The following is a 26,199-nucleotide window of genomic DNA, read 5'->3' on the forward strand; positions in this document are numbered from 1 at the left end:
AGGCAGGGCGAGCCGGGCGAGGGTGGGGAAGGATGAACTCTCTAACATCTCCCCGCCCCTTGCCTCCCAGATCTGGCCAGGTCCCCTTCTGGCATGGCCCTAGGTCCCGAGTTCCCTCCCGAGTCAGCAAGGACAAGCTGAACAGGTCCTGAGCCGGTGGGGAATAGAGAAACGCCCTGCAAGCTGCCCAGGCCCACAAACAAAAGAAATGGGTTCTGCCCACTGGCCCGAGGAATAGTAGACGGAAAGCGGGGACGCTGCCCCCTACCCCGAAGGCCCGGACACCTGGCGACGCACACCGGCCCGCTCACGCGGGAGCCGGCGAGAGGGGTCCGCGTGAGCGCGCGCGGGGGGTCTCACGCTGCTCGGCCGCGCGTCGCGCATGCTCAGTCGGGCAGCTCTCCGGGCGGGGCGGGGGAGCCGGCGCTCCGTGGCCGGGGGAGGAGCGCTCAAGCAGCCGCCCCTGACCCGAGCGGGCTCGGCCGCTGCTGCAGCGCTCAGCGCCTGGGCCCTGCCGAAGCCGGGTCTAGCATGTGCTGCGGCTCCCCAGCGGTGGCGGCGGCTCCTCTGCAGCAGCCTCAGCAACAGCGGCCGCCATGGCCAAGCCCAGCGTGGAGCTCACCCGCGAGTTGCAAGGTACGAGGCTGCCTCGGTCTCCGGGACGCCCCGTCCGGGAGCATCCCAGACCCAGCGCGTTCCTCCCCGCGGTGCACCCCAGCCCGGTGTCTCACACCCCTCACCCCATGCATCCCGGCTCCAAGGCAGCCCCTGCATCCCAGTCCGGGCATCGCTGTCCCCGGAGCACCTCCGCTGCCTGCTTCGCCTCACCCGGTCGGGACCTTCCTGTCCCGGAGCCGCCCGTCCCGCCCTTCGGTGACAGGTGCAGTTCCCTGGCGCTCTCTGGGGCTGACTCTCGGCGTTCCTGGCCCACCTTCGGCGAAGCGTCCGGTCTCCCCTCCGGAGAGTCCCCGCTTCCCCGCCGGGCGGGGCCAAGCCCGCCCCTCCCGGCAATGGGAGCTGCCCCTGGTCCTGACCGCTGCGTGGCTTAACACCCTCCCTCCTCCCGGCCCCGCCCCGGAACTGGCCCTGAAGAGCCCCTTAGGAGCTGGGCAGCGCCCAGGCCAGTGGGGCAAAGAAGAGAGTCAGGGAAGAGGCCCTGGATTGGAGCTAAAACCAAGAGCAGGAGGGTCTCTGCGGCTCGCCTCCCACAGCCCCCGTCCCAGCCTGCCTCCTTCTAGCTACCCACCACCCACACATCAAGGCTGCTCCCGTTTGCATGGTTCTCAGACCTAGCCCAAACCCAGGCCCGGCCACCCAGCACTGCCACAACCCTGACCCCCAGAGACGGGAGCACAGGCTAGCCCACGCAAAGCGCAGGATGCTCATGGATACTCAGAGGCATGCTGCACCGTGGCGGTCTCCCACACCTGCACACACACACAGCACAATCGTGAGACGTGTGTAAACACATCTTCACAGAGATGGCACCCCAGCACACGCGCGCGCGCGCACACACACACACACACACTATATCTGGGTGGTTCTGCCAGCAGATGGTATGGGTCTCATTTAAACGTTAATTCTTCTCCCTGCCCAACACACAGGGAGGAACTGTCTGGCTCTGTGCCCCTTCCACAGCATACTCATTCACACTTACCTGTCCCCACCAATGCCACACTCAGACTCCCTGACATCTCCAGGAGGCATGCACACTCTCATAGTAAAGGCAGACACTCACACCCAGACCACCTAGAATATAGTCAAAGGGACACCCCACACCCCCACACACTGACTCACTGTGTATGTGTCAATGGCTGTTGTAGTGCATGGGTTGGAAATTCTTCACACCCTTAGAAGTGTAAGACACACCCTCCCACAGACAGTCAGCAACCGTCCCCTGACTCAGGGACATCAGGAGCCAGAGTTTTCTCCATATTCTACTCCTTCTCTAATAGGAAGAGAAAAGCCAAAAAGAAAGAGTGTGAAAAGTCACCCAAGCAGGAAAGGCCTCTGTCCCTGTCCTCCCTTGTCTCTCTGTTTCTCTCTCATCCCATTTGACCCTGACCCTGCCTCTATCTGGAGAGCTCTGGGAGGTGGAGGTGGCCAGGGTAAGGGGAAGCTCTGAGCAGGCTCCCACTCACCCTCAGACAGTATCCGGAGGTGCCTGAGCCAAGGGGCCGTGCTCCAACAACATCGTGTGAAGTTGGAGACAAAACCCAAGAAGTTTGAGGACCGAGTGCTGGTGAGGGCACTGGGCATGTGGGGAGGCAGGAGGTGGCTGGCAAGGGCAGCTGGCCAGGAGAGGGCAGGGAGCTGGGGGGACAGAGGAGACAGAAGTGGGTGGACACTGAAGAGACAAAACCTGGGGGGAGGAGGCAGGGCTGGACTGTGTTGATGTCCAAAAGTCTAGGGTAGGGCATCGGGTTGGGGGGACAATCCAAGAGCAGAGCTGAAGGGCTTAAGGAGGGCAGGGCCACTAGGGCCCAGAAGCTGCCATGAACCGCCGACATTCTTTTCCTCTCTCTGCAGGCCTTGACCTCCTGGCGCCTCCACCTCTTCCCCCTGAAAGTCCCAGCCAAGGTGAGTTGGGCTGAGGAGCAGGAGAGCACCTAGCATTCTCCCTACCTCCCGAGCCTGGCAACCCAGGTCCTTACCAGGAGCTGAGCATCTCCATCCCTCCTAGGTGGAGAGCTCCTTCAATGTCCTGGAGATCCGTGCCTTCAACACGCTCAGTCAGAACCAGGTGAGTACCAGGGCTCTGGGCCCCACTACTGGGCCAGCTGGAGGAAGGAGCAGAGAGGAGGGAGTCTGAGGCTCTGATGCTTCCTCTCCCCCAGATCCTGGTGGAGACGGAGCGTGGCATGGTGAGCATGCGGCTGCCATCAGCTGAAAGTGTGGACCAGGTGACACGACATGTGAGCTCTGCCCTGTCCAAGGTCTGCCCTGGCCCTGGGTGAGTGGCAAATGAGGGGTCTCTTAAGGCATTAGATAAGAGGGAGAGTTCTCCTTCCCTTCCTCCTTCCCCTGGACCAGGGCTGAGAAGAGCTCTTATGTCCCCACTCCTGGTTTTTCCTGGGATGCAGGAGCTGTAACGGGGAAAGAATTGAGAGCCTCCTTCCAGCCCTCTCTGGAATGACTTGTTTGTTTTCCAGGTGTTTGATCCGGCGTGGAAACGCAGACACCCCAGAGGGGCCCCGAGACACATCCCCCAACTCTGAGACTTCCACATCTACCACCCACAGTGTCTGCGGTGAGCAGGGGCAGATATGAGGAAAGTAGGCACTCCACCATCTTGGCCCATGACCACAGCCCTTTGTGCACTGGGTGTTGCCTGCGTGGATTGCTTTGCCTGCCCTAAGGACTCCCAGCTCCCAGACCTCAGGAAGTTCACGGCATAGCAAGAACCAAGAGCACTGCCAATTAAAGTGAACTTGACTGTTCTTGAATCCAAGCCTATTCCCCATCTCCTTACCCTCGTGGAACCAGCCTATCTCCTGCCCCACAGGTGGCTTCTCTGAGACCTACGCTGCTCTGTGTGACTACAATGGGTTACACTGCCGTGAGGAGGTTCAGTGGGTACGTTGGACAGGGACCCCATAGGGAACAAGTGGGGCCTGGAGGGAGGGGGCTAAGGAGGAAGTGGGGAAGGTGTGAGCCAGTTCCACCTCTCCAAGGATGTGGACACCATCTACCATGCTGAAGATAACCGGGAGTTCAATCTCTTGGATTTCAGCCACTTGGAGAGCCGGTAAGCAGATGGGGCAGAGACTCCACCCTCAAATTCCCAACTTCAGCCCAACCCCAGCCTTCCCAGGAGCACCCTTCTGGTCCCACAGCCCCAGCTCTAACTCCCCAATTCCATCCCATCCCCATCTACCCATCTAGGCCTTCCCCAGCCCAATTACCTATCCTTGGTCTCTTCTTTTCTGACCCAGCCACCTGCTCACCACTTTCCTGCCCACTTCCATATCCCCACAGAGACTTGGCCCTAATGGTAGCAGCCCTGGCCTACAACCAGTGGTTCACCAAACTCTACTGCAAGGACTTGCGACTGGTAGGAACTAGGAGGGGCTGGTGAGGTGGGGAGGAGTAGTGTCCCCCTTGGCCCCTGATCACAAGACCCCCTCTGTCCTCAGGGCTCTGAAGTGCTAGAACAGGTGCTACATACCCTGAGCAAGTCGGGGAGCCTCGAAGAGCTGGTGCTGGACAACGCCGGGCTTAAGACGTGAGGCCAGCCTCCTCCTTGGGCAGTAGTGCACCCTTAATGTAGTTTTAGGGTCCCAGAACCTCAGAGCATGATGCAGGCCTCTGGACTATCTTATCCAGTGCCTCTCTTTACAGAAGAGGAGACCAAGGCCAAAAGAGGGCACAAAGCAATTCGGAGATCAAGCTAGGACTCAGACCCAAGCCTCCTGACCCCCAGCTCCATGGCCTTTCCCCAGGATGTTCCATGCCCTGTCCTCTTTTTCCATTAACTACCAAGCAGGGTGGGCTGCTCCAGTCTTGAGGACCCAAAGCTGACCTTTGTCTCAGCACAACTTCCTAAGGTGTGGAATGCCCCCAGGTACTCTGGAGTGGTGACAAGCTCCCCGGCAGGCCCTGAGCTATTCCCCTGTTGTGGGGACCTCTGACCATTGCAGCCCCAGCCAGGCAGGCAGGTAGAGGAGGAGGGGAAGCCCAGAGGCTGGGACCTGGGGCTCAGCTCAGGACAAATCCTTCCTCCCCTTCCCTGAAGGGATTTTGTCCAGAAGCTGGCCGGGGTGTTTGGGGAGAACGGGAGCTGTGTGCTGCATGCCCTCACTCTGTCCCACAACCCCATCGAGGACAAGGGTGAGCCCCAGCCCTGAATCCTGTCCCCATCACAATGCAGACCCCTGTCCTAGCCCAGAACCCAACCAGGTCTGAACAGCAGCTCTCCAGCCTGATTCCAGCCCCTGCCCTGAAACCTCCATCCTTGACCCAAGGCCTGTACCCTACTCGAGCCCCCAACCTGACTCTGTGCCACCCACGCCCACTGCCCTGCCCCTCACTGGGCCCGTTTCTCTCTCCACTCCCCAGGCTTCTTCAGTCTGAGCCAGCAGCTCCTCTGCTTCCCCACTGGCCTCACCAAACTGTGCCTGGCCAAGACTGCCATTTCCCCTCGAGGTACTCACACCAGGACCCCTGACCTCTGACCCTACCCTGGTGCTGCCTGGAGTGTTGAGCTCCAGAGGTACACCCACACACTCACACACCATCTCAGGGATGGAAGAGTGAAAAGGAGCCACATTTGGGGAGCGGGGAAGAGTTATGTGCTGAGGGGAAGAGGTGGGGCTAGGGGCCAATCCAGTCCAGTGCCCACTATGCTCAGGGCTCCAGGCACTCGGCCAGACCTTCGGGGCCAACCCAGCATTTGCCAGCTCCCTTCGATACCTGGACCTGAGCAAGAACCCTGGGCTCCTCGCCACGGACGAGGCCAATGTGAGTCCTCAGAGCAGCCTCAGTCCCCTGAAGAAAGCATGCTCAAGCTTCAGGAGCTGGGAGGCCTTCTGCCCCATGGCCTCTGGGGGTGGCGAAACTCCGTCGTCCCTTCCCCTGCAACCTCTCTATCCTTCCTGCTCCAGGCCCTCTACAGTTTCCTGGCCCAACCCAATGCTCTGGTGCACCTGGACCTGTCAGGAACTGACTGCGTCATCGACTTGGTGAGCAGTTGGTGATGGGAAGCCAGTCCGAGGTGATGTGGGGAGACCAGAGTGGACCTCGGTCTCACCCCCCATCCCTGAGTACACAGGTGGACAGAGCTGTCTGGATGACTTCAGGTTCAGCTGAAGTATAAAGCAATGTCTGTAGTTCATACCTGTGTGGCACTTTATCCAGGCCACAAGGTTGTGCTTGCTGTGCTTAAAAGCCAGCCCTTGCTCCCTTCCCCAGCTGTGCGCCCTGGCACCCTCAGGGCAATGGATGCTTTTCCTGACTTGAAAAGGCACCTTAGGAGTCAATGGTGGCCCTGACTTTACACATCCACTGCCTGTGAGCAGCTCTATGCCCCTGTAAGCCAGGCAGGGAGTAGACCCATGTTCCATAGGGGAGAAAACAGAGGCTTCAACAATCTGAGTGGGCATCTACAGTGGGGCTCACACAGGCTGACCACAGAGAGTGAAGAGCCAGGAACCTCGATGGGGAGGAAGGGGGAGTCCTTTCCTGCCACTCCCCACCCCCTTCCAGCTCCCCTGAGACCCACCATGTCTCCCCCTACAGCTTCTCGGTGCCCTACTCCACGGCTGCTGCTCCCACCTCACCTACCTCAACCTGGCTCGCAACAGCTGCTCCCACAGGTGGGAGAGGAGGGGGAAGGGAGGACAGAGCAAGACATGGCCAACCCCCTCCCTCACTGACCCCAGGGGTCTCTCCACAGGAAGGGTCGAGAGTCCCCGCCGGCCTTCAAGCAGTTCTTCAGCAGCGCCTACACACTGAGCCACGTCAACCTGTCAGCCACAAAGCTGCCCCTGGAGGCCCTCAGGTCGGGTGGGTGCAGGGTTGGGGGCGCATCCAAGGGAACCACGGGGAGCGGGGAGAGGTAAAGGAGGGCCTGCTGACCTCCCTCCCACAGGGCGCTGCTTCAGGGCCTCTCCCTCAACAGTCACCTCAGTGACCTACACCTGGATCTCAGCAGCTGTGAGGTGAGCCGTCAGTCCCCAACCCCTCTGCCGGCCTCTGACCCATGTGTATTTCTCGGACCTAAGTCAACCCCTGGCTCCATCTAGCCTCTGTGCTGACCCTCTGCGACCCCCTGACCTGGCCACACCACCACTTTCCCCTCTCAGTCTGGGGTCTGTGGCCCTCTTTTCCAGAGGCCATTCACTCTCAGTCTCTAGTATCTCTGCCCTTGAAGCTTTGGGGTGGGAGATACCAGACTTTTCCACCAGAGGGCAGGAGCAAGCTGTCTCAGGAATAGCAGCCTTTCTGGCCTAAGTGGGGGAAGCCACTCTAGGGAAGGATCTGGTATGGGGAAAGAGTCTCCCTGATTTTACACCCAGATCCTGGCATGAATTTGATTTCTGGTGTGACTACTCTATCCTAAGCCTTAAAGGTGCCCTATCCCCCACCCCAACTCCTGCCTTCCACCCCTCACCTTGTCCCTGCAGCTCCGCTCAGCGGGAGCCCAAGCCTTGCAGGAGCAGCTGGGAGCTGTCACCTGTGTAGGCAGCCTGGATCTGTCGGACAATGGTGAGTAGTGGTGCCTCACTTCCCTGGGGCCGGGGAGAACAGGGACCTGGAGCATGCAGAAGCAGCCCTGAGGGGACACCAGTCAGCCTCAGGCCTCAAGGCCAGGCCTCTCCCGTCTGCTCACCAGGGTTCGACTCGGACCTCCTGACACTGGTGCCGGCACTTGGCAAGAACAAGTCCCTCAAGCACCTGTTTTTGGGCAAGAACTTCAATGTCAAGGCCAAGTGAGGCCCCCTTTCCGTGCCCACAGACCCTTATCCCATCATTCACCCATCCTCTTGGCTCACCGTGTTACCTCTGGCCACCTCTCTCCTCCTCCAATAGCATGACCCCAGCCCCTCCCCTCCTACTCTGAGCCCCACCTCCCTGCAGGACCCTGGAGGAGATCCTCCACAAGCTGGTGCAGCTAATCCAGGAAGAGGACTGTGTGAGTGCCTGGGCCTGGGAGGGGACCTGCAGTCGGAGGAGGCTGTGGGGCTGGGCCCAACCCCCCCTTGCCCACACAGTCCCTGCAGTCACTGTCGGTGGCAGACTCCCGGCTGAAGCTTCGCACCAGCATCCTCATCAATGCCCTGGGCAGCAACACCTGCCTGGCCAAGGTGGATCTGAGCGGCAATGGCATGGAGGACATCGGGGCCAAGATGCTGTCTAAGGCCTTGCAGATAAACTCCTCCCTCAGGTGGGGCCCACACTGGGTCCCCCTGACCTGGAGCCCCAGCCCTTCCCCATATATATACAATCCCCCTGCTTGCCTTGATGCTCTGGACCCCAGCTTTCAGAAGACCCCCAACCCCAGAACCATCTCTGAGTCATCCTTATTGCCCCAAGAGGATTGTGTCCCTGGCCCCTAGTAGGGACCCAGGGGGAGGGATGCTAAACTGGTGCTTACCCTCCCCCCAGAACTATCCTATGGGATCGGAACAATACATCTGCCCTGGGCTTCCTGGACATAGCAAGGGCCCTGGAGAGGTGAGTAGACGATGCTTCTACCCTAATCCAAGTCCCCAGCCTCCCTGTGCCTGGATCAGGCCTGAACTACTCTTGCCCCACCCTAGCCCCTTTGACCTATTTGCACAGAAATTTTAGGAAGGGCCATGGAAGAGAGAAATGATGAGCAAGGGGGCTGGCGGGCTGCTCACCAACAGAGGAGGCAGGGGCCTCCCATCCTCACCTGTTCCCACCCAGCTGTGCCCTGTGTCCCACAGCAACCACACGCTGCGCTTCATGTCCTTCCCCGTGAGCGACATCTCCCAAGCCTATCGCAGTGCCCCTGAGCGCACGGAGGACGTCTGGCAGAAGGTGCAGGGTGCTATCCTAAGCAGGGTGGGACAGCAAGGGGCAGGGCGCAGCCCACATCCCCAGGCCCTGACCCACCAACCCCATCATCTCCAGATCCAATGGTGCTTAGTGAGGAACAACCACTCCCAGACGTGCCCCCAGGAGCAGGCCTTCAGGTTGCAGCAGGGCCTGGTGACCAGCAGCGCCGAGCAAGTAAACGTTTCCCTCTGGGACACAGGGGGCATACCTGGGGCATGCAGGGCACAGGTGTGATGTGATGGAAAATTGAGTGGGGGGAGCATGAAGAGGCACTGCATGGTGCCTGTCACTGGACTGAACCATGTGGGGAAGCAAAAAGAGAGGGCATGCCAGATATGGGCTTCAAACATACGTGGGCGAACAGCAGGAGTGCACAGGACTCTGGGAGCTCAGCTGAGTATTCAGAAAGGCTGTAGCAAGGGGGACCAGGCCAGCCAGAGACATCACCTCCACCACTGCTAGCACCAGTAGCACTGCCTAAGGGGTCCCACCTGCGAAGATGTGGAAGCAGGGGTCCCATTGACACCCCTGCCACTGTGCTCCAGATGCTGCAGCGGCTGTGTGGACGAGTGCAGGAGGAGGTGCGGGCCCTGAGACTCTGCCCCCTGGAGCCCGTGCAGGATGAGCTACTCTACGCTCGGGACCTCATCAAAGATGCCAAGAACTCCCGGGCGGTGAGCCCTCCACAGGCTACCCTTCCCCTGAAGTCTGGAGAACCCAAGAAGGCCGACCATGCTAAGCCATGCCAGCCCTGCCCTGTGCATCTGCCTTCCTAGCCCAGGGACCCCGGAGATCTAGCAAGTCCTGGTTCTGGCCTGCTAATCATAACCCCTTCCTTCTCCAGCTGTTTCCCAGCCTCTATGAGCTGGGCCACGTACTGGCCAATGACGGGCCTGTGCGGCAGAGGCTGGAATCAGTAGCAAGCGAGGTGTCCAAAGCTGTGGACAAGGAGCTGCAGGCAAGTCCTGGAGGAGGGAGGAAGCCATGGTGGGAACCCAGTGTTGACTGAGGCCCTAAGCCCAGAGCTAAAGTCAGAGCTGGGAGACTACTGGAGGGCCAGGAGGACATGTGCAGAGTTGAGACCACCCACAGTCCCACGTTACCAAGGCATTGCTGCAATATCAGGCTTGGATTTTTTTCTGCGAGCTTTGATGTTAGTCCCTGAACTCTGAGCCCACCCCTTCTGGATTTGGATCCTTGGACTGACTCCCCCTGTCTATATGGTAGGGTAGAAGGAGCACTGACCAGAAAGTAGGGAAGCCTTAGTGTCCAAGACTCTGCCACTAACGGTTTTGTGACCTTAGGTGGGTCCCTTGGTCTCAGCATGAGGGGCTGAAATAGATAGTCTCCCCTGCTGTGGTGCCACCCCTGACCCTGTCCCCCTTGGGCCTCTGGCCTCCCTTTCCCCCATACTAGGTGATCCTGGAGTCCATGGTCAGCCTGACACAGGAGTTATGCCCTGTGGCCATGCGGGTGGCCGAGGGGCACAACAAGATGCTGAGCAATGTGGCGGAGCGTGTCACAGTGCCCCGGAACTTCATCCGAGGGGCACTGCTGGAGCAAGCAGGACAGGACATTCAGAACAAGCTGGAGTGAGAGGCGAAGGGCAGGGCTGGGGGCTGAGCTGGATTTGGCCGAGATCACTTAGGGACTTGGGACTGGAGAGCTATCAGCAATGAATAATGAATGGCACAATCTCCATTACAAGGATCAATCTTTAACCAAATGCAACCTTGCTATTTAGGGTCTGACTGGTCTTTGCCCTAGAAATCTAAGTGCTGAGCTGGGGTTTAGGAGCCAAAGGTTGTGCCCACACAGGTGTACACACACATACCCACACAAATACACCAGGAATGGGATAGCAGGGCCTCCTTGGAGGCGTGGACAAAGAAAAGTCCCTAAGTTGGGTGTGTGGAAGCACTGTCTTCCTTCCAGTTTTCGTTGCCCCTAGAGCTCTTTCATTCTGGGTCTGGGTGCCACCACTCACCAAAGCAAAGGAAAAGTACTACACATATCCATGAAACAGCTAGGTCCAAGGAAGGGTCTTTTCTACCCTCACAGTAGCAACTAGCAGGGTTTAGTTAGTCAGCACCCCAATTACCTAGTTCTGTTCCGCTGGGGCTCCAGGGGCCTGACCTAGGGCCCCCTTGCTCCTTCTTCTCCTCGAATTCCTCTTTCCCCACACATAGTTGGGCTGGGGGCTCCGGGGTGGGACTAGATCTGTATTTATGGACAAATGAGTGTCGCGGGCTAGGCTGCCTCCTTCAGCAGCCACATGCGCTCCGTGGGCAGACAGACCAGGCCAGCTGGCCATTCTCTCAGGCCTCTGGGAAAGGGAGTGGCTCAGGGGCCATGCGAGGGACTGAGGTACTACTGTTCTGAGTAGCCCCACCTGTGCCCACAGTGAAGTCAAGCTCTCAGTCGTCACCTACCTAACCAACTCCATAGTGGATGAGATCCTGCAAGAGCTCTACCACTCCCACAAGAGCCTGGTAAGGCTTCTGCAGCCTGGCCTGACTCAGGCACACCCTCTACCCCACATTACCCCGTCTCCCTAATCACTCTCCCCTTCAAGGCCCTGGGAGGTGGGCAGCTTCCTTGGAATTCTGTTCACACCTGCCCTTCCCCAGGCCCGGCACCTGACCCAGCTAAGGACGCTGTCAGATCCACCAGGGTGCCCAGGCCAAGGGCAGGATCTGTCCTCCCGGGGCCGAGGCCGGAACCATGACCACGAGGAGACCACAGATGATGAACTTGGGACCAACATTGTGAGCCCCCCGCTCCCTGCTCCTCCTTAATAACCGGGGCCCTGCCCTTAAACCTGCACAACACTGTCCCCTTTCACTGCTCTGGACTCCCCTGGCCACCTCCCTGAGCCTGGCCTTCTGCCCCCAATCCCAATCCAACCCAACCTCTTCCCTCATCCCAATGCCTCAGCCCTCTGAGGAGCAAGGGGCAGGATGGGCTCAAATAAGGTTTCATGATGAATGGATGGCTCTGGCCCTGCCACTCGTCTTCATTTCTGCAGGACACCATGGCCATCAAAAAGCAGAAACGCTGCCGCAAGATCCGGCCGGTGTCTGCCTTCATCAGTGAGTCTCCCAGCCTCCGTTCTCATGGACTCCAGACTCCCACCCTCCATAGCCCCTCTTTCCCTTGATTTTTTCTCTGTCTCCCCATCCTGCTTGCTCCCCATTCCTCTGCTAGTCCCTCTAATGCTACTGTCTTTGCAGGCGGGAGCCCTCAGGACATGGAAAGCCAACTGGGGAACCTGGGAATCCCCCCTGGCTGGTTCTCAGGACTCGGGGGCAGCCAGCCCACAGCTACTGGCTCCTGGGAAGGTCTATCTGAGCTGCCCACTCATGGTTACAAACTAAGGCATCAAACACAAGGGAGGCCCCGCCCCCCCAGGACCACGCCTCCAGGACCTGGTCGGCCCAGTGTGAGTCCCTAAGGCCTCACAAGAGGATCCCCTTCACTTAGTGATGCCAGAGCCAGGGGTTTTACCTTTAGGACCCAAATTCCAGAAACAATAGCCTTGAGGGATTGGGCAGGAGCCCAGGCATGCCAGTGAACAGATAAGGGATTGTCCAGTTTGTATGAGAGCTAGACCTTGTCACAGATAAGAAATCTCTGTCTGCCGGGCAGTGTCATTCTTATTTTGGTGAAGGATAGAGCCACCAAGAACACCAAGAGCCACCAAGCTTAGGAAACACTGGGTGAACTGAAGTCTAAATGTCCATAAATGTCCAAGCCCAAAGGGGAATGCTCTGAGTGGATGGGAGGTGGGGCTTCCTGACCTAGATGAGATGTCCCATGGGACTTTCCTCCCAGCAGATGCCAGCACCTGGGACTCGTCAAGAGAATGGGATGGCCACCCGCCTGGATGAGGGGCTGGAGGACTTCTTCAGCCGAAGGGTCATGGAGGAAAGTTCCAGGTGTGATGCCTAAAAACACTCCCATTTTCAGCAGGCCCCAAGGCCCTAGAAGGGCTCCTGTGTCCTCCCACCTCCCACGGGAGTCTCTATAGCAACAGTGCCCAAAGCCAGTCTCCGTGGGACATTTCCCCACATTGTCATCCTTCCCCACCCAGCCCTCAGGGCCCATGACCTCTGCATCTTCTCAGGACACCTGGGAGGAATGAGGCCAGAGTGAAACACCACAGTGGATGAGAGGGAGGTGGGGAGCAGCCCTGGGACAGGTTACCCATTAATGCTGAGAGGCCTGAGAGGTAGTATTCACTGTCACTGTCCTGCAGACTGCCCAGGGTCTGTCCAGGAGGAGCCGGGTCACTTGGAGAAGCTGAGAGGAGATGCTTCTCCTCTCAGGAGAAGCGGGGGAGGTGCCGGGGAAGAAACAGTCAGTCTGTGGGAAAGGCTGCTGGAGGATTACAACGGGACAGGAAAGGCAAGGGCGTCATCTCCCTGAGAACGAAGTGGAAAGGGCTGCAGTGCAGCAGGAGAGACCAGATGAGAGGAAAGCAGGTTTATCAGACCCAGGATTGAACTTGCATCTGGCATTTGTTGCTAACTTACCCTGATTCTCCCCAGCTACCCCCGGACTCTGAGGACCGTGCGGCCAGGACTCTCAGAGCCACCGCTGCCTCCACTCCAGAAGAAAAGGCGCCGGGGCCTGTTTCACTTTCGCAGGCCCCGGAGCTTCAAGGGGGACAGGGGGCCGGGGTCCCCCACCACTGGACTCCTCCTCCCTCCACCCCCACCCCCTCCCCCGACTCAGGAGAGCCCCCCTAGCCCAGACCCCCCAAGCCTCGGCAATAACTCCTCTCCCTGCTGGAGCCCAGAGGAGGAGAGCGGCCTCCTGCCTGGATTTGGTGGGGGCCGGGGGCCTTCCTTCTGCAGGAAGATGGTAAGTGAGGCAGGGGGTGCTGTGTCTTCCCCTTTTCCTGCCCCACACTTAACCCAATCTCCTACCCCACCCCAAGCTTAATGGGAAAATGCTAGGACCCAGGGTTCTCAGGAACACTGGTTTCAATTCTCCTCTCCTTGAGAGTGGACTAAGACCCAGTGGCCAAGAGCATACTGGGAGTGCTATATGCGAATGCAGGTGTTGGAAGGACTCTTCAGAGGGTCTCCGCAGGGCTTCCCCACGGCTGGGGACTCAGTGAGGCAGGGGTCCTCCTGACAACTCCCTCGCAGCCTGGGGAGCTCCCTTCCACTGGGAACTGCTAATAAATAAGAGACCTTGTTCTAGGGCACTGAGGTGTCGGAGCCAGGGGAGGGGGGCCCAGCCCCTGGGATAGCACAGCAGCCACGGGTTCACGGTGTTGCCCTTCCTGGGTTGGAAAGAGCCAAGGGTTGGAGCTTCGATGGGAAACGAGAGGTGAGTGGAGCCTGGGACAACAAACTGTGGGTCCTGAGGGTACCTGTCCACCACCCTCTCCTTCCCACTCCCTCATCCCTGGTGGTTCAGTAGGGAAAGCAGATGCTTTGGCATTAGAAGATGTTAGCTGCTGTTCAGCCCCCACCACACACTTGCCATAGAGCCCTGGACTGGTCACTTAACCTCTTGAAACTTCTTCTTCTTTACTGTAAAATGAGGGGTTATAAAAATACTTATCTCTAGAGCTCTGTTTCCCAAGCCATGGTGACTTGATTATAACCTTTGCGACTGATTTTTACCTGAATTATTACTTACATCGTATTTTTATTTAAATTAACTCACTTTTTTTTAACTTAGGCTAGACCTAGGCATTATCATCTTTAAAATCACAGGCTTTTTGAATGACTCATGTTTTTTTCTACTACACATAAAATACATGTGTAACTATAAAGATGGAAGTATACTCATTTGTGTAAGTCATTTCTTGTGCCCCTGGGGAGGTATGGGTGCCATTCTTTGGAAAACAGTCTAAGTGTCTAGGGACTAATGACATGAGAATGACATGGGAGATGCTAGAGCAGAAGCCCTTTGTCACCTGCAGTCCTGCCACAGAGGAGACTTTCTTACGACCTGACCCACTGTTCTTTCAGGGCCCAGACCAGGAGGGCAGCACCCAGGCCTGGCAGAAACGGCGCTCTTCGGATGATGCAGGTAAGAACAGTCACATTCAAGCCCTTCCTTTGACCCCTCTCTCGGGGGTCAAATTTACCTTTTTCCTTTCTCCTTCTCTCTTTCTCATCCCTTCTCTCTACTCCAGGGCCTGGATCCTGGAAGCCCCCACCACCACCCCAAAGCACCAAACCAAGCTTCAGTGCCATGCGCCGAGCAGAGGCCACGTGGCACATAGGTATGGAAAGCCTCTTCTCAGGCAGCGGTACTGAAAGCCCAGGGTGTGTCCAGAGAAACAGAAGCCCATGGCCCCTGTGCTGGGGAATGTATGGCCAAGGTGGGCCAATGAGAAGTCAACACAGTGAAAATGTTTAAGGATATTTACAAAGCTACATCCAAAAGAGACAACCCAATCCAAAGAAAGCGTCTACAGAACAAAAGCGGCTTCTCCAGTGTTAGCAGACAGGAGCAATGCTTTGTGGATGGCTCTGGTGAATTCTCTAGAGCAGGTGCAGCCTCTGGTCACCGTCAGCACAGTGGCAGCCTCTGTAGAGAAGGCTTCTCTCTGCACCTTGCTGGGAAGAGGGTGGGCAAGTCAAACTGCCAGCAAGCACCAGCTATGCCAGGCCCACCTCACACATTCCAGCCTCCTCCAGAAGTCGTTTATCAACTCACCCTCAGCTCACGCAGAAAGGTGCCCCAAACACGGGCAAGAGCTCTGCCTCGGAGGTCAGAAACCTGCAGTATTAGTCCTTCTCAGCCACCCACAACTTTACACAAGTCATTTACTTTCTGGCCCCATGACTGGAGGAGTAAAAGGGAGGGGATTATCCCAGGCATGACACTTCCCTCCTGCTGGCCTCAGTGCACCTTCCACTTAGGGAGTCACTAAAGAAAAGTTGGTCAGCTCAGCATCAACTCCAGTTGCCAAAGGCCTGGACTATGACCCTCCAGCAATACTGACATAAACAAAATCTCCCTGTTAATGGTGACACCCCCTCAGCCTCTTCCACTCCCATCACCAGGCTAGGGCGTAAGGGCTGAAAAGAGCTAAGAGCTGAGCTGGCTGGTCTGGCTTGAGCCGCATGCTCCCCACTGTCCCATCCCACCCATTCTGCATCTGCCCCTCTCTCCCCTGTAGTGCAGAACCAGGCGAGCCTGAGACTTGGAGTGCCTGTGCCCTTGCCTCCTCCTCCAAGGCCAACCCAGCACTGGGGGCATCTTTGCTGATTTTTTCCATCCCATGCACAGGCTAATTAAAGCGCCCAAAGTAGGGCTCCATCTTTCATTTAGGAAACCGCAATAGTCAGTTAGTCAGTTGCCCCACTGCACAAACACCTCACAGATGCACACGTAGACAACACTTTCCAGTGTGAGACCCACAGGCTCATGTTGCTTAAAGGCCACCAGGGCGGGGGATGAGTGTGCCAGGGCACCCCTCCATCTAAATCAGACTTTCAGACAGAGTTCTGGGAATGCCAGGCTGCAGCCTTGGCAGAGCCCCCAGGGCACTGCAGCCTGGATGGGCAGCATGCCTGTGGACCCAGCAGGCCCTGGGCCCTGGCTCTGCCCCAGCAGGAAAGGGGTTGGGCACTGCTCTGCAAGAGGGACAATTAGGCCAGAGTCCCCTCCAGAGGTTATGGCCTCAGGATGATCCTGGGAAACAAGGGCTAAGGAGCGTGGACATAGAAAGGCACATGAAAGGCCAGGTGCAGTGGCTCACGCCTGTAATCCCAGCACTTTGGGAGACGAGGCGGGCGGATCACGAGGTCAAGAGATCAAGACCATCCTGGCCAACATGGTGAAACCCCATCTCTACTAAAAATACAAAACTTAGCTGGGCGTGGTGGTGGGTGCCTGTAATCCCAGCTACTCGGGAGGCTGAGGCAGGAGAATCACTTGAACCCGAGAGGTGGAGGTTGCAGTGAGCCGAGATTGCGCCACTGCACTCCAGCCTGGGCAACAGAGCAAGACTCCATCTTAGAAAAAAAAAAAAAAAAAGGTACATAAAAGGCAGAGACATAGGAGCAAATGGGATAGGAGCAAATGGGCTTGGAGGGAGAAAGTCCTGGCCTCCAGGGCTTCAGTGGAGAGAGGAGACAGGGGCAGGAGCTATGCAAGAATGCCTTTTCCTGCAGCTTCTCCTCTCTCTCATCCCCAGCTGAAGAGAGTGCCCCCAACCACAGCTGCCAGAGTCCCAGCCCAGCCTCCCAAGATGGGGAAGAGGAGAAGGAGGGGACCCTCTTCCCAGAGAGGACACTTCCAGCTAGGAATGCCAAGGTGAGGGGCCAGCAAGATGGGTGGGGGAGGCACTTTGATGAGGCAAAGGGACTAACTGACCCAGCATCTTCCTTCCTCTGCCAGCTACAGGACCCTGCTCTAGCTCCACGGCCTCCCAAGCCAGTGGCTGTGCCCAGGGGCCGCTGGCCTCCTCAGGAGCCAGGGGTCAGGGAGGAGGCTGAGGCTGGGGATGCAACTCCAGGAGGCAACAAACCCCAGCTGAGGCTGGGATCACAGCAAGACCAAGAGGAGCCCGAAGTCCAAGGTCTGCCACCCTGGCTGAAAGGGGGGCTCAGGGCACCTCTAGGACTTTGCTGCCCACATCAGGTCCTCTTCCAGAGCATGGAATGAGTGAAACCAGGAGTCACAGCCTGGATGAGCATCCCAGCCTGACCCCCACTCCTGTGTTAGGCCTGCCTTGATTGTTATTTCAGGGCTCCCTGATCCAGGCCGGCGGACTGCCCCACTGAAACCCAAGAGGACACGGCGGGCACAGTCCTGTGACAAGCTGGAACCTGATAGAAGACGGCCTCCTGACCCCACAGGTGCTGGTGGTGAGAGGGCAAGTCCCCCTTCCCACCTATCTGTCCAACATGACACCCCTCGAAGCCCCAACACCAGGTGGCTGGCTGTCCCTGCCCAGGAAACAGGGCTCCCTGGATTTGTCCCCAGCAGGAACCAGTGAGCCAGGAACAGACTGACAACTGCCACAACACCCTCCTCAGCCCTCGACATGTGCCTCACAAGGACTCAGACCCCTAGCCACCCCCAGTCCCCCAGGGCCTCCTGCCAGCTCCTGTCCTACAGGGGCAAGATGGCAGGACCAGGCATGGGGGAGCTGGAGACAGGGACTAGAACAGAGGGAGCCACCTGGAGAGATGGAGGCTGTCAATGCCTGCCTCGATGCCTCTCTCTGCAGAGAGCTTCTGGGTGGGGGCTTGTCTCCTCCCCCAGGAGGGTGGATCTCTGTCCCTCTATCCCCAGGGACTCTCTCCCCACTTGTATAGAATAAAAAAACAAAATCACTGCCTGCCTCGAGTCTCTGCTATCTTCCCCATTCACTGCCTCCACCTTCTGCTCCTTTGCCACAAACCCTCGGAGCTTGGCCACAGTGGAGAAAAGTGAGAAACATTCCACAGGGATAGACTTGGGCTTCTTAGAGGAGCAGGAGAAAAAAACAGAGAACTGTCGAGGGAAGGGGACTGATAAGTCCCCAAGTCAAGGTGGGTGTTATGCACAGGGTCAGGGCTGAGCTCCCTGGAGAAGGAACCAAAAGGACAGAAACCAACACCAATGTCTGTCCAGCTTTTGGGGGTGTAATGGGATTGGAAGCCCCAGTGTACCAGAGGGACACTGGGGAGCAGTGCGTGCCTGTGTGTGTGTGTGTGTGTGTGTGTGTGTGTACATGCGCATGCACACTAATGGGGGAATTACATGATGTTGTGTCGTCCTGGGGGCACCCTCACTAGTCAGAAATCTCAATAGCAGAGTGGCTTGCAGGTGAACAGAAGTCTCTGTGGCATGAGGTCAACAACTAAAGTCGCTGCCTCCCATGGTGTCCTAGCAAATACTGTCTTGGCATTCAAGATCCCACTCAAAAGGCCCTTTCTCTGTGAAGCCCTTCCTGATGGCTTCCCCACTCATCCATATCGCACCCTGCCTTAACGTGCTCTCACTGCATCCTGAGCAGGTCCGTAACATTGCACCTGTCACACTTAATTGCATATGTGTATTGGCTTATCCTCTCTCTGTCTCTCTGTTCCACATACATCTGCCTCCCCCAGGGGCAGAGGCTGTGTCTTAATCACCTGTGTAGCCCCAGCACCTGGCACAGTGCCTGACACCCAGGAGATGCTCAATAAATGGCTGCTACATTAATACATGAGCAGCTTAAGGGGATGGAGGGTGAAAGTAAATGCTCTTGCATACTCATGGCAGACCACAATGTGCCCAAACGTCTTCACATGTGGTTTGCAGCTCCCCAAGCAACTGCTTACTTCCCTTAATTACTAATTTCACCAGTAATGACTTGTTTTGTTTCCTTAAGATCTGTGCATGGCACAGCCCCTCCCACAAGGGTAAGGCCGTATAGGTTGAATCTCCGGGGGTGTTGGGTATATTGTGGCACCGGGAAGAAGCCTTGGGAGTCAGTCCTTCAGCACATGCCCTCATGTGACCAGGATATGAGGTTGGGTGTCCTTAAGCAATTATGTCCATTTCCTGTGTCTCCTTATAAAATGGTGGCTAGGGAACTGGACGTCATTCTCAAAGCTATGACGTTCAGCAAGGTACGTGATGGTTTTTAAGGAGCACGGGAAGATCTACATTCTGCTGTATTCCGGGTTAGTGTGAGTGAGTACATGTGTGACAAGGACAGCCCGGTGTTCCTGTCTATGTGACTGCAGATATCCTTAGCTAGTATAACAATGTTGAAAGTGATGTGAGAAGGGGTATGTTTCCCAATGTGTATCGGCCGGGGGCTGTAACTGTCATGGTGTCACAGTGAGTTTATGTACTGGCGCCTGTGTGTGTCAAGATATGTGTGAGCCTGTGAGTCGTGGGTGCATGTGTCGCCATCATTTCTCTGTGTGAATGTGTATGCATGCACCACTGCAATGTGCGCATCTCTGTAATTCTGGGTGTGGGTGTGGTGTGAAGGGGAAGATGTGTGTCACTGTGTCTGTAGGGGTCCTGCCTCTAAGCCACCCCTAGCCCGCCCTCTTCCCCTGGTTCTGTGGCTTCCTCCCAGGCTGTGGCCCTGCCCCTTCCCTCTTCTCCCTCCCAATCCATCCATGCGGGGGGAGCTGGTGCTGCGCCCCCCCCACCCCTCCCCATCCAGGCCCCATAAATAGCAGCAGAGCCGGAGTTGGAGCCAGCGCCAGCGGCTGGAGCAGCAAGGGAGTCAGGGCCAGGGCCAGAGAGCCGGAGAGAGGAGCCCCCGACCGAGAGCCCAGGTGAGCCCACCCTTCCTCCCCAGCCCAGCCCCAGCCCAGCCCAGCTTGGCCCAGTCTCCATAACAACGTATCCTGGAGCCCACAGAGAGATCCCAGCCCTGCCCAATCCCTTCACCACCACAAGCCCCTGCCTATCTCAGGGACCCCCCAAGAACTGGGAGACTTGTGGCTGGAAAGCAGAGATCTCCCTCCCCCAGCCCAGACCCTCCCTCACATATCCAGAAAGGCACACATTGTGGGGAGGTAGATACCCAGCCAGAGAAAGGTCCCAGTTCTGAGGGAGGTACAGGAACTGTCACACCCTCCTGGAAACGGACACACAACATGGGGGGACTGACACGGAAGGTGGGGCACTCAGACACACCAATGCACACTCATTCGGGGAAGCATGACATGAGATCAGACAGCCTCACCCTGAGATCTGTACAGACACAGATAGATGGACTGACCGGCCATGAACTCGGGCCGGCATACCCCTGCCTGCTTCAGCCCGAGGCTTGGTAGCACTGCTGGGGGAAGGTGGCATGCGTGCATCCCACGGGCAGCATGGAGGGAGCCACGACTCCCCAAAAATCCTGTCGCTAAGAGACAGTGCCAGTGCTGCCAAGAAGTGTGAAAACAGGGGAGGTGGGGAGGGATGTGAGGCTTGTCATAGTTGGAGCTCCTGCCAGGAGCCTGAAAGAGCTTTCAGTAGAGCCCTGGTCCTGCCTCCCAGCCCACACCCCTCCTTTTCCATCACCTAGCCAGTAGGGGAATGGGGGCAGGGGGTGGATAGGGATACCCCAGCAGGGGACTTTCCAACCTGTCTCCTGCCCACTGCAGACTCCACTTCTGAGACCCATCCTCTTCAGACCTCCAGGGGCCTCTTCACCCCCTGCCCCACCCCCTTGCCCTAGTTTAGCTCCCTCGTGCCAAGACTGAGTGCAGCGCTGGCTCCAACACCAGTCGGGAAATAGCAGAAGGTGCTGAGGCCGCAGAAAGTATAGATCAATCGATGGCCTAGGAGCCAAGACTGCCAGGAACATCCCCACCCCAACCCTTCAGCCCTCTCCAGCCCCATCCATGCATACCTAGGCCAGCAGCACAGGGCTTCTGTGCAGGAGTGGGAGGCTCAGGTCCACTGACCTCCCCTGCTCAGAGCTCTGGTGAAGCTGAGCAGAGGGCAGGGGAAGCAGGAGGTTCGTGAGGCCCCCGGGTCTAGGGAAGAAGGTTAAGGGGGGTGGGGCCCAGGGACCCCAGAGGGTAGACCCCTCTCTGCTGGCAGGTGTTCCCTTTCCAGGGTCAAGGACACCTGCTCTGTCCCCACAGTGACATGTCGGACCCTGAGATGGGATGGGTGCCTGAGCCCCCAACCATGACGCTGGGGGCCTCTCGGGTGGAGCTGCGGGTGTCCTGCCATGGCCTCCTGGACCGAGACACACTCACCAAACCCCATCCCTGCGTGCTGCTCAAGCTCTACTCTGATGAGCAGTGGGTGGAGGTGAGAGCAGCTCAGGTTTCTCCTTAACTAACCTGGGTTAAGCTTGGGAAGGAGGGAGGCTGGGTGGGAGCAGTGAAAGCCTTGTAGGGAAATATGTGGACTCTGCAGTGCCTTCTCGAGGCCGCTTGTGTAACCTTGGAGATGGGGTCCCGGAGGGGACTGAGATTGCCCCAGAGGCAGCGGGGTTGCTCCCAAAGGCCTCATGATAGCCCAGTGGACTGAGGGTCCAGTGGGCAGGCAGTACCCCAAGCTCAGGGATCAGCTTAGGAAGAGAAGAGCTGGTTGCTGGGGACGTGGGGGCCCAAGAAGAGCTGGCATGACTAGGGTAGTCCAGGGCAGGGAAAAGTATCCTTGGTTCCCAGAGAACCCTTGCCTCCCTTCAACTGCTACCACAGGTAGAGCGCACGGAGGTGCTTCGCTCCTGTTCCAGCCCTGTCTTCTCCCGGGTGCTGGCCCTCGAGTATTTTTTTGAGGAGAAGCAGCCCCTGCAGTTCCACGTGTTCGATGCTGAGGATGGAGCCACCAGCCCCCGAAATGATACCTTCCTCGGCTCTACAGAGTGCACCTTGGGCCAGGTCTGCATTCTCGGCCTCCCCGGCTACCCTACCCTACCTCCATCAGCTTTGCCTCTGGACACCGAAATGAGAGAAAACATGAGCTCTAGAGCTAGTTCAACCCAGCCTTGGCTCCCATCTCTGCCATTCACTAGCTGTGCAGCCTCAGGAAAGATACTTAACCTCTCTGAGTCTTACTTTTCCTATCAAAAAAATGGGGGAGTGGTCAGAGTGCTTCCCTCTTCAGACTACTGTAAAAATTGAACCCAACCCTAGCCCAAGTCAAAGTTCCAACCCTTGTGGACACTCAGAGCAGTTATTATTCCATCCCTTGTACGTGGCCAAGGCAGATGGGGTTGTCACAGCTGGGTCTCCCTCCACCTCCATTCCCAGATTGTGTCACAAACCAAGATCACTAAGCCATTGCTGCTGAAGAATGGGAAGACTGCGGGCAAGTCCACCATCACGGTAAGCAAGATCGCCTGTACTCACCCTTGGTCCAGGTATTCAATGCCCCTGCATGGACACCTATGGTGACATCATGCCCAGGACCACCCCCACCTAAGGGAAAGGGGATGGGGTGGCCCTTGTGGTAGGGATAGAGGAGTCCTGCCACTCGCATCCCCCTTGCAGATCGTGGCTGAGGAGGTTTCTGGCACAAACGACTATGTGCAACTCACCTTCAGAGCCCACAAGCTGGACAACAAGGTTGGAACCCCAGAGTCCAGGCCCCCAACTCCCCGGTCAGTCCTAGGCCTCCCACTCAAGACAGATCCCAGGAGCCCAGGCCTGCTCCTTTCCCAGTGTGAGCCCATCCCCCACCCTCCTTGCAGCCTCAGGGACCCTTTCTCCTGTATCTTCAGGATCTATTCAGCAAGTCTGACCCTTTCATGGAAATCTATAAGACGAACGGGGACCAAAGTGATCAGCTGGTCTGGAGAACTGAGGTTGGTGCCTGGGGCTATGGGGATGAAGGGAGGGAGAGCAAAGTAAGAAAACCCAGACAGGAGCTGACCAGCCACCTGGTGCCTCTCCAAGGTGGTGAAGAACAACCTGAACCCCAGCTGGGAGCCGTTTCGCCTGTCCCTGCATTCCCTGTGCAGCTGTGATGTCCACCGACCTCTCAAGGTGAAGTCCCAGCCAGGCAAGCACGCCTACTTGGAGCAGCCAGTCTGCTATCTAAGACCTTTCCCCTGCTTGTGGCAAGCCTCCCTCCTCTCCCCCATGTGATAAGCACATCCCACTGTGGGATAAATAACAGATCACAGCTCTATGTTAAACTTCCCACATGTGTGCCTTTTATCAGTCCCTGGCAGATTGAGCCAAAGAACAAAGTTCAGCAGGTGGCTTCTCTGGGCAGGTTGAGGATGTCTGTTTGGGCCTCAAGACTGTGAGGCCCCTGCCTCTGAGTCCCCCTACTCACCGTGAACACTGCAGAGCATCTCCGACCTGACCCTACTCCTCCCCCTGCCTTCTCAGTTCCTGGTATATGACTATGACTCCAGTGGGAAGCATGACTTCATCGGCGAGTTCACCAGCACTTTCCAGGAGATGCAGGAAGGGACGGCAAACCCTGGGCAGGAGGTGCCACAAATACCCCACCCCCAGAATCCCCACCCAGATCCCGGGGAGAGTCCTGGGGGTGATTCTGAAGAGACTTCCATAGGAAGTGGAGAGGGTGGAAAGCACCTGGGCTCAGCTGAAGGACCGAGCCATGGGGGTCTTGCTTTGGGAGGCTCTGCTGGAAAGGAGAAAGAGGGGTCACCTGATGGATTTGTGACCCTGAACTTGTGGGGTGGGGTCTAGATGCAGTGGGACTGTATCAACCCCAAGTATCGGGACAAGAAGAAGAATTACAAGAGCTCAGGGACGGTAGTGCTGGCCCAGTGCACGGTAAATTTCACTTCCTGCTTCAAGCCTTGCCCCAGCCCCTGCCCCTACCACACTCTCAGGTTCAACCCTTCCCTTATTTCAAAGACCAGTTTCTCTGCTTCTGGGAACTGGGAACCCTTGCCCTATCTCACCCCCAACTGCAACCCAAAAAACTCTGGCTCCCCCATGTTCCCCACAGAAGCCCTACCCATGCTCCCTCCTCAAAGGACCACCCCATCCCCTCACCTTACCCCTCTCCCTACCTCCAGGTGGAGAAGGTACACACCTTCCTGGATTACATCATGGGTGGCTGCCAGATCAGCTTCACGGTAAAGACTCAGAGGGAGGGCACACAGGCAAGAGGGAGGGGCTGAGTCCATAGTGAATGGAAGGAGCCTGGAATCTCCACTGCCCCCACTTGGGCTGCTCACGAGCCTTTGCATTGTCAGCTTATGCACCCCCCATCATTATGTGGCTACCTGTAGCCTCCCCCCTACTCATCTTAGTCCTCCCTACAGATCCCAGCTCTGGCCTAGGCAATCTGGTGGCTCTCATGGCTGCAGCATGACCTTTTTCCCACCCCTACCCAGGTGGCCATCGACTTCACCGCCTCCAATGGGGACCCGAGGAGCAGCCAGTCCCTGCACTGCCTCAGCCCCCGACAGCCCAACCACTACCTGCAGGCCCTGCGTGCAGTGGGAGGCATCTGCCAGGACTATGACAGGTAGGAGGGAGTGGGGCGGGAGGGAACAGGCAGGGAGGCCTTGCCCGACGGATTCCACAGCCTTTTCTTCTCCCCAGTGACAAGCGGTTCCCAGCTTTTGGCTTTGGGGCTCGAATCCCCCCCAACTTCGAGGTAGGCTAGATGTGAGGGAAGGAAGGAGATGGGGGGCGTGTCAGTCAGGAAGAAAAGGCAGGCCCTCACTGCTCCCGCCTTGCCCTCGCAGGTGTCCCATGACTTTGCTATCAACTTTGACCCGGAAAATCCTGAATGTGAAGGTAAAAGGGGAGATTTTCACCTGCCCCACCTCGCCCTAGACACACCCCACACAGGAGCACAGACTCCATTCCCAAGGGCCCAGCTTCCTGTCCCTTCCACCCATCCCAGGCCTGTCTTCATCAGGTGAGGCTTCCAGGGCTGAGGCCCAGCATCTGCCCCCAACTCTCCCCACCAAGGGACCGTCCAACTCTCCCACTGCTTAATGAAGGAACTCGAGGGGAGGGCAGTCCTCAGACCTGGAAGCACTTCCTTGCTTTAAAGAGTGTCAGGAAGAGGCCCTGCTCATTTCTGCCAGCTTCTCAACTTCTCTTCACCCACAGAGATCTCAGGGGTCATCGCCTCCTACCGTCGTTGCCTGCCCCAGATCCAGCTCTACGGCCCCACCAACGTGGCCCCCATCATCAACCGTGTGGCTGAGCCGGCCCAGCGGGAGCAGAGCACCGGCCAAGCCACGGTAGGAAGACATGGTGGGCAAACAGGAGCTACCCCATGTGTCTTCAAGTGGTGCCAGGGCCAGGGCCTGCACCTGGGTAGAAACGCTGTCAATGCCCTTGCACACAAAGCCAACCCTTCTACCCTCTCTGCTCGCCCTCAGAAGTACTCGGTGCTGCTGGTGCTCACTGACGGTGTGGTGAGCGACATGGCTGAGACTCGCACTGCTATCGTGCGTGCCTCCCGCCTGCCCATGTCCATCATCATTGTGGGCGTGGGCAATGCTGACTTCTCTGACATGCGGCTGCTGGATGGCGACGACGGTCCCTTGCGCTGCCCCCGAGGGGTGCCTGCAGCCCGAGACATTGTCCAGTTTGTGCCCTTCCGAGACTTCAAGGATGTGAGTCCCCTGGGCCCCTTCCAGCTGAAGGATTCCTCAGCTTCTCATCCCCCCAAATCTGACCTTCGTCTTCCATCATTTGATGTCCTGCTAAGGATGCTGGAGCCTAACTGACCACCCTGAAGCCCCACTTCTCCCTCAACTGACCCTGCCTGCCCTACTCTTCCTCCCACCCCTAACCACATCACTGTCCCCACCCTAGGCTGCCCCCTCTGCACTCGCCAAGTGTGTCCTGGCTGAGGTGCCACGGCAGGTGGTGGAGTACTACGCCAGCCAGGGCATCAGCCCTGGGGCTCCCAGGCCCTGCACACTGGCCACGACTCCCAGCCCTAGCCCATGACTGCTACCCTCCGGACCGACACTCCCTCAGCCTCTCAGTGAGTCCTGGGGGGCCCAAAGGAGTGGACACAGGGGGTGCAAAGTGGGGCTCGGTAGGGCCCATCTAGGCTGGGTGTAGTGTAGAAGAGAGTGTTTATGACTCTCCTCCCACTCCCAGGTGCCTGTCCTGACCCTCGTGACTCCAGTGACCAATGCCTCCACCTCTTGGACCAGCTGTGCCCCCTGGGTTCTGGACGTGAGTGGTGGGCCCTGCTCCTATCTCTCCAAACCCCACACCTTTAATGCTGTGGCCCCTCAGTGACTTCCTTGGGTGATCCTGACTTTCTAGCCATTAATAAAGAGAACTGCTCCTAGCA

General features: G+C 57.6%; 2 protein-coding genes and 2 long non-coding RNA genes across 11 annotated transcripts in view; 2 read left to right on the forward strand and 2 right to left on the reverse strand.

Annotated features, from left to right (window-relative positions):
- LOC144330191 (uncharacterized) overlaps positions 1–20,277 on the reverse strand; it is a 31,517-nt gene extending 11,240 nt beyond the window's left edge. The window contains exon 1 of the long non-coding RNA XR_013396138.1: positions 20,216–20,277. This is a non-coding gene — a long non-coding RNA (uncharacterized LOC144330191). The remainder of the gene's footprint in view (positions 1–20,215) is intronic.
- CARMIL3 (capping protein regulator and myosin 1 linker 3) lies at positions 50–17,838 on the forward strand. 8 transcript variants are annotated; one of them, XR_013396131.1, is made up of 40 exons: positions 50–636; positions 2,148–2,242; positions 2,530–2,580; positions 2,684–2,743; positions 2,838–2,953; positions 3,153–3,250; positions 3,506–3,576; positions 3,675–3,748; positions 3,979–4,054; positions 4,137–4,225; positions 4,736–4,830; positions 5,059–5,145; positions 5,351–5,460; positions 5,604–5,681; positions 6,238–6,314; positions 6,395–6,499; positions 6,590–6,659; positions 7,125–7,206; positions 7,334–7,430; positions 7,579–7,633; positions 7,713–7,885; positions 8,107–8,175; positions 8,412–8,505; positions 8,599–8,697; positions 9,069–9,197; positions 9,368–9,481; positions 9,940–10,115; positions 10,928–11,015; positions 11,154–11,291; positions 11,552–11,615; positions 11,757–11,965; positions 12,361–12,461; positions 13,074–13,389; positions 13,735–13,867; positions 14,514–14,574; positions 14,681–14,770; positions 16,694–16,812; positions 16,897–17,077; positions 17,247–17,357; positions 17,488–17,838. XR_013396131.1 is itself a non-coding variant. In XM_077940733.1 (40 exons), exons 1-40 carry the CDS (start codon positions 597–599, stop codon positions 17,511–17,513), a joined length of 4,122 nt encoding a protein of 1,373 aa, XP_077796859.1. In that variant the 5' UTR covers positions 50–596; the 3' UTR covers positions 17,514–17,838. The 8 variants fall into 8 exon arrangements, 7 of the variants coding, with proteins under 7 accessions (XP_077796859.1, XP_028707268.1, XP_014998908.1 ...); XM_077940733.1 differs by having other exon boundaries at positions 13,735–13,863; positions 17,247–17,363; positions 17,485–17,838; XM_028851435.2 differs by having other exon boundaries at positions 13,735–13,863; positions 17,485–17,838.
- Positions 14,899–16,684, reverse strand: LOC144330192 (uncharacterized). The gene is made up of 2 exons (XR_013396139.1): positions 15,208–16,684; positions 14,899–15,107 (listed from the first exon to the last, which is right to left on the reverse strand). It is a non-coding gene; the product is annotated as an uncharacterized LOC144330192 (long non-coding RNA).
- Positions 19,028–26,199, forward strand: CPNE6 (copine 6). Its single transcript, XM_015143423.3, is given in 19 exon segments — positions 19,028–19,134; positions 19,136–19,154; positions 19,652–19,766; positions 21,075–21,246; positions 21,642–21,821; positions 22,194–22,268; positions 22,434–22,508; positions 22,664–22,747; positions 22,839–22,928; positions 23,280–23,384; positions 23,607–23,693; positions 23,942–24,001; positions 24,263–24,396; positions 24,474–24,528; positions 24,620–24,671; positions 24,993–25,126; positions 25,268–25,504; positions 25,707–25,881; positions 26,001–26,199. Coding segments are annotated over 18 exon segments (1,839 nt in total). The 5' UTR covers positions 19,028–19,107; the 3' UTR covers positions 25,845–25,881; positions 26,001–26,199.

This window comes from Macaca mulatta, chromosome 7, assembly GCF_049350105.2.
Source record: "Macaca mulatta isolate MMU2019108-1 chromosome 7, T2T-MMU8v2.0, whole genome shotgun sequence".
NCBI lineage: Eukaryota > Metazoa > Chordata > Mammalia > Primates > Cercopithecidae > Macaca > Macaca mulatta.